This window comes from Calonectris borealis, chromosome 20 (assembly GCF_964195595.1).
Source record: "Calonectris borealis chromosome 20, bCalBor7.hap1.2, whole genome shotgun sequence".
Classification (NCBI taxonomy): Eukaryota; Metazoa; Chordata; class Aves; order Procellariiformes; family Procellariidae; genus Calonectris; species Calonectris borealis.
Window position 1 is genome coordinate 4,192,456 of NC_134331.1, and position 10,937 is coordinate 4,203,392.

At 37.5% G+C, this 10,937-nt stretch overlaps 1 protein-coding gene across 4 annotated transcripts in view; it reads left to right on the forward strand.

Annotated features, from left to right (window-relative positions):
* The window catches only part of PITPNC1 (phosphatidylinositol transfer protein cytoplasmic 1), an 89,394-nt gene extending 79,946 nt beyond the window's left edge, over window positions 1–9,448 (forward strand). For 2 of the 4 annotated variants that reach the window (XM_075169464.1, XM_075169462.1), the window contains 2 exons: window positions 1,892–2,010; window positions 4,974–9,448. In XM_075169464.1, the coding sequence (XP_075025565.1) occupies window positions 1,892–2,010; window positions 4,974–4,979 (125 nt within the window). In that variant the 3' untranslated portion in view covers window positions 4,980–9,448. The remainder of the gene's footprint in view (window positions 1–1,891; window positions 2,011–4,973) is intronic. The other 2 variants (XM_075169463.1, XM_075169461.1) reach the window with 1 other exon arrangement.
* The last annotated feature ends 1,489 nt before the right edge of the window (window positions 9,449–10,937 follow it).

Genomic DNA, 10,937 nt, shown 5'->3' on the forward strand with positions numbered 1-10,937 from the left:
AACTTAATTGTCAGGCTAAGTACAAAACCTAAAAAATCTGGGCTTACTAAAATAGGTATGAATAAAGGCTAAGTATATAGTAAGACATTTAAAAAAAAAAAGTGGAGAAAATTAGATTAGGTAACTCTCTATGCTCTCTGTAGCCTTCTGCATTGTTCTGAAGTGTAACAGTTGATAACACTTGCTGATGAGAAACCGAGTGTTTCATTATCCAAAATGAGTGAGATGCAATTTGTATACATCCAGTTCAATTTAATACATATGATCTGTAAAACTGTTGTGGTACTGCTCTTGACATGTTTATATGTGTAGGGAGAGTTTTTCAAAAATACAATTTTTAAAGCATCTGTGTGCCTTCAATGTGTCTATTAGCATCTTTCAAAATAAAAGTTTGAGAAAGACTTGGAGATGATGTAAGTCAGCTAAACTGAATCAAATAATCAGTGTAATAAAATCAATTATTAAACAACATGTTATGTTACGGGTATTAGTGATTGATTACTCTTACTGATACTGTAAGTATGAATGTGTCTTGTCATTAAATTTACTAAACTGTACTTAGCTTTATTATTAAGAAAATCTATTTTCACAGTGTTATTTACTACTAAAGAGCATGTTCTCTGCTTGGCAAAATGCATCCTTAGCATGTTACTGACATGGCTTATGAGCTTGTTTTTCATTCCAGATAACAGTAAAAGGAAAAGGCTAAAAGAGTATAAGTTAGTGGTATTCTGTGTTTCCTTTTGATCAAAATTTTAGACTGCATTTCATTTTCACTGATGAAGTATTACATCGTGCTACTGATATAACAGCTAAAGCTTTATCTTTCCTTAAAAGCTGGCTCGTAAAATGCAGCAAGAGCCTCATACCACATAAAAAGGAGTGGTGTGGTATAAGAATTCGCAAATCCAAGTGGCACATAATAAACCTGAGAAAAATGATAGCCCCAAGAACAAAAACACAGTGTACATTACCACAGTAAAAAGTTGATGGCTATTTTCATGAAGCTCTGAAGTTATCAAACCGTTGTAAAGAACAGACCAAAATTCTGACAGCCTTCACGTTCGCTTATACCACACTTGCAAGTAGATTTATTGAAAGCATGGGAATACTCAGAAGAGTAAGGTCACAAGTCAATTAATTGGATTCTTTATGTTTTTACTGGAAGTGTGGTTTATCTTTTTAAAATCTGTAATAATTGCTTTGAATTACATAGCAAACACCTAACAGATTATGCACTCGTTTGACATCAGGCATGCCTAGACAATGATAAATGATCCTACTGGTAGAATCAGCCTGATTTGTGGAATATTTCTAATTCTTACAATTCATTAAATTGCTTGAGGCTACAAAACTGTTAACATATTCACTATTAATTCACTTACGAGTATAATTAAGTGTTAGTTTCTGGAATCTAAGCTGACGTGTGTTCTAACAGTAAGAATGTTTGCTGGTCATGAGATGTACTATGCAAAGATAACATAAAATCTTTTTGAAAGTTCCTGGAAAGGTAAGTAAGTATTTATAATATTTCTGTATCTATCCTTTATTCCAAGGGATCTTCTAAAAATCTTTTTAGAAGATCTTGGCCTTTGCCAAGGCCTGCACTTCTGTACTTTTTGCGTACCTTATGTTATACAGATACTCCTAAACAATTTCCACTCCTTCCTGTTCTCTGACTCCCTTTGACTTAACCTTCTTACACCTTCCTTGGCTGATATAACTACCTTTATGAGTCAATTTTCATAAAGCTAGTTGCTCCATGCTTTTTTTTAAATCCTTTTTTGGCTTCTGCTGAAAGGCTATGTGTTCCTAGAACCTTCTCTTTAAAAAAAAAATAAAGTTTGCACTGAATCAATGGAAAATGCCAACAATTTTGAACTTTTTACAGATATGACTATGGATGATGTTCGAGAATACGAGAAAAATATGCATGAAAAAACCAACATTAAAGTTTGCAACCAACATTCATCTACTGTGGATGAAATAGAGAGCCATGCCAAAGCAAGAGTATGTCGATTCTTAAAACATATTGCCCATCCTCAGCTAATACACCTGCACAGATCAGAGGAGAGCAGTGAACTGATCTTGCTGACCAGTCAGTGGAATTTTGGGGAGGTTTTGCTTCAGTAGGAACAGAATCTTTCTCCGTGAAGTGCAATGCTGCCTTTCGTTTGCACTGTAAACTGCCACTGATGTAAGAAAGGGTGGGGTTGGGCTCATATACAATTCCCTGTCTTCCAGGAAAACACAATTCTCAAATCTCCGTTGGATGCATAAAGAGGAAGTTAAATATCAGTTTTACCTTCTATTATTCGAATAGTTAATAAATGCAAGAGTTCAGAGTGCTTCAGTCAAAAAGTCAGGAACATGGGGAGTGGAAAATTTCTATGGGACTGATAAAATTGTTTGCTTCACCAGGAAAAAAAAAAAGCTAGTGAATTAGTTACTCTTTTCAAAGTAATTTTAATGTTGTTATTGATTAGCTACCAACAAGGTGAGAAGTATTTTCGGAAGTATGTAACAGCAGTTTGTGGAGAAGGGCAGGTTTCTGTGTAGTTCTTTGATTTAGAGTCTGGAAATTCATGAAGTATTTAAGTTCCTAACTTGGACAGCTCAAGTAGAGGCGTAAAATTAGAAATTATTACTATCTGCAGATAGAAAAGATGCAGTGATATTTGCTTTTGAAATGTTGTTATTCCTTTATTTCTCCTAACTGCGCTGTAGAACTCAGTGATGGTTTTACTCATGTAACGAGTGTGGGGCAAGGCCTGAAGGGCTTGAAGTCTTTCCTTTGTTCTTATTCAGTAAAAATTCTCACCAGCCTGAGAAGATGTTGTGCAAGCAATAACCAGGAAGGTGATTCTTGTGTTTTTAATGCTGCAGCTCCATTGACATCAAGGTTATTCCTTAGCTGAGCACTAAATTGAGAATCACTTCTGACTTTGGCTGTACACTTCAGGATTTGGCTTTGAATGAAGTCTGCCATCCGTAGTTCCCAGGTGGAAAATTGCCATTGAGGTCAGAATAGAATTTGTCATTAATGAAACAAAAAGCGAGTGTGAGCCTTCTTAGCTCAGGATAAGGTCTGGTTTTACTTGAGTGTGTATCAGAACAGAAGTGAATTTAAAGCAAGTGTAAGCTAAAAAGCCAACGGAAGAGACAATAAGTATTTGGTGTCTGAGTTTAAAATGGACAGTCTTGGAGGATACCACTTAGTAAGACTTTAATCAATCTTCACTTAAATGGCCAGCGAATTGAGACATCTTCGTGTCCTCTTTCATTTATCCCAGACAAGTTTTGTTTCATGTTGTACAGAAGTCCTCAATCAAAAATAGCTGAAATGAATGCATGGGCTCGCTTTGATGTCAGGGTGCTTTTAAAACATTGCAGTTCAGAAACGCTATACACAGTGTTACAGGGTGTGAAACAAAATGTAAATCAGCAAAACAGGTTCAAATCTATCTCTAACACAAGTAGGTACAGTTCCTCTGAGACCATCTGTTTAGTTCTACCACTTACCTCAGATGTGAAAATAGCTTAGTCCTCACTCCTAATAACTGGCACAGCAATGTAGGCTGCAAAGGTCCCTGGAATGTCTTCTGCAGGGAAGAGAGAAGGCAGCTGGCAACATGTATGCTTTTGTTTATTTAATATGATGTTGTAACACAACATAAAGCTTCTCCTACATAACATTTGCAGCCAAGGCTACAGATGCATGCAGCTGGGTAATATTAAGAAGTATCGATGTACTGAAAGTATAGGATTTTGTCATACATACGGTAAGCACCGTTGCCAGTCCCATGTCTCAGACACCCAAATGTGTGAGAATTTTAAATTTATTAAAATGCTAGTGTTTTTATTTCTGGTTTTTTTGAGCATTCAGAGCTCAAAAAATCTATAAAATAGTTTAAATAAACACTTCAAATTTACAAATCTAACATGACGTTCAGTAAAAACCATAAAATTTATTTCAGTTGGCCCAGTGGACATCTTGCAGGCGATGTAGACATGAAGCAGCAGATTTCAGAAGAGTCTTGCTGATTTTTTTGCTCAACTTACCCGTTTGTAGCAGATGTCATTCGTTTGGGATTTTATCTAAAAAGTTTTGCACGGCTCAGCTCAGAGCACATCTATGCTGGGATCGCTCTGCCCTCTTGTGGGTTTCCACAGCACTGTGACACGTTTGTCACCTGCATGAGAAGACACTCGCTGCTTTTAAAGCTTTCTGTGGACCCGATTTTCCATTGCAAAGTGGCTTTAATCTCTCATCTCATTTTGCCTCTGTGTTGCCGGGAATTAAGCAGTGGATTTGTCAGTTGGCCATAAATGTTTCAGAACAGATTCTGGATGGAAAAGTTGGAAAGTGTGTTGTGGCTTTATCAAGTGAGAGGGAATTCTTTAGGCTTTATTAGCAGAAAAGCAAAACAGCCTCAGTTATGTGCACGCAGCTGCAACTGGAAGTCAATAGAAGCTGTGCATGGGGGGAGAGAGAATTTTTCATCCCTTGATAATTACAGTAGACGAACAAACCGATGACAACCCTTTACTTGTTCATGCTCATAATTTAGATGGGAAAAAATCCAACAACCTATTAGTTTTATTTTGTTTGGAGTTCTGGAAAATTCTACTTGCTTACTGTGTATCTAAATGTATTCTTTAATTGCCTGTGAAATAGCTTGATTTTTCCAGCAATTACAGAGGTAGCACTCTTTATTCAGTTCAGACCCAGGTAAAAAAAGAACCATTAGTATGTGATTAATGTATTTAACTTAATTTTCTTTAAGTTGGCCGCTTATTGTATTCCAGTCAATGCATTCATTGCATTCATGTGGAGAATCACTTAATGATATGCACGATAAGCAATCATTCCCTGATTTAGAATTTGGATGGAAGTAGTTTAACTGAGTTAATGAAATGATCATTTGAAATTATTCTAATGTGCCTTTATCATTCTTTCCTTCTTGTTGAAGACATGACAATGGATGAAGTCCGAGAGTTTGAACGAGCAACTCAGGAAGCTACCAACAAGAAGATTGGGATTTTCCCACCTGCAATATCTATCTCTAACATTTCCATGCCTTCTTCAACACGCAGCGCTCCATCTAGTGCTCCGTCAACTCCTCTCTCCACAGATGCGCCTGAGTTCCTAACAGTTCCCAAAGACCGGCCTCGGAAAAAGTCTGCTCCAGAAACTCTCACTCTTCCAGATCCAGCGAAAAAAACCCTTTAAATTAACCCAGCATGTTTCCTCCTGATAAGCCATGTCTACCACAGCAAGAGTGATGTAACTCAATTTCTACAAAGGTCATGGTGGTTTGTTGGTTGTTTTTTTGCTTAAAATAATCTTACTGGTGTGGAAAGATTACTACTTTCCTCAGACTTGATCCTTAAAACTTTCAGAGAAGTGCATGCAAGAGAACGTAGTTTATATATTCCTAAAGTAGTGTTTCAAGCCATATGGTGCGTCTTACTGACATACAATGAAATAGTCTGAGGGGAACCCTATAAAAGAAAATAAATCTTTCTGTAGCAGTGTTCTACCTACACATCCTCATCTAGGTCATAGCATTTATAATTAGGAGTAGGTATTTAGTAAAGCTGCCAAGGACTTCTGAGGCAAATTAGTGCCAACTAGAATGCAGGGTTAACAGGAAAAAAACCCTCCCATTTTCTTCTTTTATAGCCAATTTTAAAATCCTTCCTGCTCTCAGGCTTCTCCTGTGTATTCATAAACCTTTGACCTGTAACTCATTGTACTTGAACACCAACAGCAATCACTCAGATTCACATTTTGCTTAATATGACTCAGGATTTGGGGCCTAGCTAACAAACACAAAACTTTTCAAACCTAAAATATCATGGTATTGAAGCCCCAATTGTAATTAATTATATGACTTTGAGGCCATTGAACTATTTCTATCTTGCACAGAATTTTTAAAAGAAACCACCTATTTCTTGTAGATAGTGTATTTTAATAGCTCTCTCCTGTCATTTTGTGATCTCTGAAGTCCATATTGGTGTTCATCAATGGTGTTCCATATGTAAGATTGAAAAAAAGCAGCTAAATTGAGCCAGTTGAGAAGCAAAACCAATGAATTCTGTCTTTTTCCTCACTGGAAGAAGAGTGGTAGTTACCCTGTGAGACCTTGAATGTAAAGGAAAGAAAATACAAGACTCTGTTTTCTTTCCTGCCTCGCATCTTTCCTAAACAGCACAATCTCTGCTAACAGAAAGCTGGTTCCAGGCTTTACCATCGTCTAGGGGAGGGGTGAACAAAATCAGTCACTTTAAAAAGCAGATGAATTGTGGGGCTGCTCCGTCCCATGTAGGGTGACGTTAAGGAAACAGAAGTGCTCTTCCTGGTCTGCGTGTGAAATCACTCTTCAATCTCAGGAATTAAAATGTAGGAAAGGATGTTTCCTGGTAGGGAAGTGTAGATTGTGGAAGGAGGAGAAAATAAAATGGCAGAAGTGGTCTCTTCCTTCCTTCCTTTTCAAAAGTAAGCTCGGTGAGAAACTTTCCCCACTGACCCCCACTTGGGGTACTTTGTTCTCTTTCATACAAATTGCTATCGAATGAATGCTGTCGGTATCTGTCTCTATCGGTACCTGTAGCAGACGTTAAATAAGTTCAATTCCCAGTGAATGACAGCTATTACCTGAATCATATGATCAAAGCAGGTGATATTTTGTACCGCCAGTGACACGGTACATGGATTAAAAAAAAAAAGAGAGTTCTCCAGAGCCGAACTATCATTGAATTTTGAACAATCAGTTTGGGGATGGCCTTTTACCTGGCTGGGGCATTTGTGCCATCTCAGCACAATGCTGTGATTTGGCTGGCTTAAATGCACTGAACTTCTCAATGGCTGTAGATCCAGTAGAAGTTATGTTGAATGTGTGATATTTATAGGGTAGTTTTAGTAGCAGGAGAGGTAATTCCACTGCCAACCTGCACTGAAAACAAGCATATATTTGTTTGATAGTTAAAATCCCGTAGCTAGCAAAATCTGGGAGCTCTTTGTAGGTTAGCTGTGGTCTGACTTCATGCATTCTCCCTCTTACTGTCCATGTTTTGCTTTGCTTTTCTTCTCAGAGCTAGTAATTCTGTGTGATTAGTAAACTAATGGGTGATGATTTTTTTGTTTAAAAAGAAGCTGCTGTAATGATGCAAACAAAACTTTCCTACATTAGTTTATGATTTCAGCTTAAAAAGTGTGCAGATTAAGTATTCATGATTATAACTGATCTAGTCTTTGTATTATTATTTATTTAGTAACAAGACTGGAACATTGGCAGAGAAGGGAAACCTTTGAAAACATAAAGCATTGTTTGGTTGTTTTTTCATTTCCTGAACTTGACCTATACAGAAATGGTTTAGGTCTGCTCCACCTGAAAATCTATTTTTCAATGAATTTTTTCTTTGTCAGAGAAGAATTTGCTCAGCTCTAGTGATAATGTCTAGTGATAAACAGCTTACATATCACTGTTTCTATATACGTTTTGGCATCTGGGTTTGATAGATATTATTAGACCAAAGCAGTCATACCTTTACTCATATTTAACGGACTGATTTCCAATCCCATGTGGATACACTGATAATCATATTAAGTAGGTTTATGAAAATTATTAACATACCTGAATAGGACACATCTTAATAGCTGCATGACAGAGATGTAGGAGAAAGACACTGATCATGTCATGGAAAAAATTACAGCTTAATGCTGTGCGTCCGTCCGCATGTGCTGCTGCTGTAGCCCTTCCACCGAGCAGTGCTGTTGTCGAGGATTACCGACCAGATTTATTGACCGACCAGCCTGAATTCACCGTTGGCCACAACAAGAATCACGATCAGCCGCATTGCCTCCATGTTGCTTCCTAATGAAGGCAAATAAAAAGATCTGTAATGTTTCATTACTTTGGATAAGAAATACCCCAGGCTTTTCATTGCCTATGTAAGTACCCTCTGCTGTGTTCTGCTTTGCTTTCCCCACCAGTCATTACCCATTTGGTCAATATGATCTTTAAATATCTTTTTCTGTTTGGTTGGGGTTTGTTCCTTTGTTTTTTAAGGTAGGATAACTTCTTCTAGAATATTACCAGCAAACACAAAAAACCACACAAAATTAAATGAAAAGGAAGGTCTGAATACTTCAGTATAAGATCTTGAGGCAAAGGGGTTGTTTTCATTACTGATTTTTTCACAGCACTTTCTGTTGTATTTTCAAACATGTTTATTAGGAGAAAAATAGAGAGCATTTTGCAGGTGTTCATCACTTCTTTTGCAAAAATAAATGATGTGATTATTTAGCGAGTACATCTTTAGAGTGTGTGCTGAATCGGCACAATAGCCACGTTCCTATTCTCTGCCACAGCGACTGAAGAATTACATGATGCAGCTCTGCTAGGGCTTGACAAGGAATTTTTCATCAAGGAGAATACAGTTCAGAGCAAATAACGTGATTAGTTTGTTTGGGTTTCTATTAAGACCTCCTCCCAGCTTTGCTTGTACTTTTATGTATTTCATATAGAACAATCATTACAAAATAACTGGCAATTCACTGCAGTCTTTAGAAGGGTAGATCTCCTAGTAAATTAAAAATGGGAGGTATCCATAAAGACTGTGAGGAGCAGCACATTCCTGAAACACATACTTAATGGGATTTCTTATGAATGTAATGGTTAATTTTGTAAATGACTGGATAAATCCTATGGAAAGGAGCTATTTGACCTTATTCTTTGGCTTTTTTGATTATTCTGGAAGGTGATTTTGTGACATCTAGTAGCCAATTTGCATTAATTGCTGCTGTAGAGATTTTGAAATGGAAATATTTGTTCCTTGAATTTTAGTTTGTAACAAAACTGCTACATTTTGTTAAAACTGCTTTGAAGCTTGCTGCACTATAACTTCAAACAATGTGCTATCATTTGAAATAAGCCAAATGTATATGCTTTTTATGAATTAGTGAGTGCAGTAAGAGAGAATTCATGAGCTTGTCCATAGGAGCTTTTCTGTTTCCATTGTTTGGATTTGGTTTTATATGCGTGAGTTAAAATTGCTAAATAAGTCTAACAATGTTTTGCTTTAAACGAACAGCATGGTCATTGAATTACAATCTCCTGTAGTTTTGTGGTGTCACTAAAACAGGTTTCATTGGCTTATTTCATTTCTGTGATAATTCCACGTGACTCTGAATGTCTAGTAATTCATTTCTTTTATTTAGAGCAATGACAGTTACATCAGGCAATACATCACTATCATCAAAGAAGGACCAACTTTTGAAATGCTCTGCATATTAAATAATGCAAGGCTCAGCAGGAGAATTTGATTGTCATATTTCTCATTCATATCACTTAGTTTCTGATTTTTCCAAGTTATTTATTATTTTTAATATTGTATTTTTCCTTGCATTTTGTTGTAAATAAACTACCAACAATTATTCTTTCCAATTGTGGCTATTTTCTTTTACTAGGTCTCCTCTAGCGAGGAACATATCCATTAACATTTCTACCCCCAGCTCTGCAAGTCATTTCCTCAAAATTAAAAAGCACAAAGAATTGGCTTTGTAAGGAAGATTTAAACCACTTACTTACAACATCTACTAGGTTTTGTTGTGCCTCAGCTTTTTAAAGATTTTATCAGGGCAGGTGCCCATCAGTCTGGTGTTAGCCCATTCATTTGTAAATGACCATTTGGGTTGACAAGGAAGTTTTTCAGTAGGGAGCCTAATTCTCTATGCAGGGTTTGGCAGCCCAGTGTGGTAGCAAATACTGGAAAAGAGACCACTCAAAACCTCTCGGAAGATAAGAATCGTCCATCACTTGTCTACAAGTCATTTCATTTTAGTCAACAGAAATTTTACATGTACAATGATTCTTTAAGCTTTTAAGTAGAGGCTTACTCCATAGAAATAAAATTCTCTCTGCACCAGAAAAATGGTAGTCGCTTACTTAGTATAGAAATGCTTCACAACAGCGTAGGACAGGACACAAGGAACAAACATAGGCCTAGAAAATACTTAAGGTAGAAGTCACACGGTACAAAAGACAGAAACCAGGCAGCGCTGCGTGGCCTCGGGTCTGCGGTAATGACTTGTCGGTGGCTTCAGTGCATGAAGACCCTGTTGGGGTAAGCATGCTGGGGCCGTGCTCGCAGACAGCCACGACTCTGGACAAGTCTTTGCCACCGAAGTGAGGTGGTGACTGTCCTCTGTCAGGTGACATCACGGCTGGATTCTCCAGCAAGCAGATACACCAGCGACAAGACCCCGAAATTACAGCGCTGGCAACACGTGTTCCCCAAGAGTGGTCAACAGCACGAGAACACATCTCATGACTGGGCCTGTTTGGTTGCTGGTTTGGTCTGACTTGATGTTTTTTACAGTTTGCGCTGGTATTGCTAGGGCTTCATTAAAATTTGCACACAAACAAAATACTAATGCATGAAAATACATTACAAATTGGTTAAAAACCTGGACCTGATCCTGCCACTATTAAAATTGGTGGAGTTGGGTTGCGCTCTTGCAGAAGAAAAAATTTCACCCTTCATTCTTTACAAAAATGAGACATTTCATAGGGTAGGAATAAATTTAATTAAAATCATCTTGAAACCAGCAATGTTTTATTGTGTAGATGCAAAACTACAGAAGCCCTTTATCGAATGGCCTCGTGCCACTCTGCATCTAAATGACACCTCTTCGCACAATGAAACACGCGTAGGACCAACCGTATGGATGGCCCTGGAAACGATCCGCTTAATACCACGCACGAAATACATTGGGCACAACTGAATAAAGGAAATCCTAAATGCCGTTGATGCTCCTGCTTTGTAACGGTGTTCTGAAAAATTAATGGCTCTTCTTTGGTTTTATAATATTTTAAATATTCAGAACGCATCATATTTTTATGTACTTTGCCAAGCCAGCTGGCAAAGCC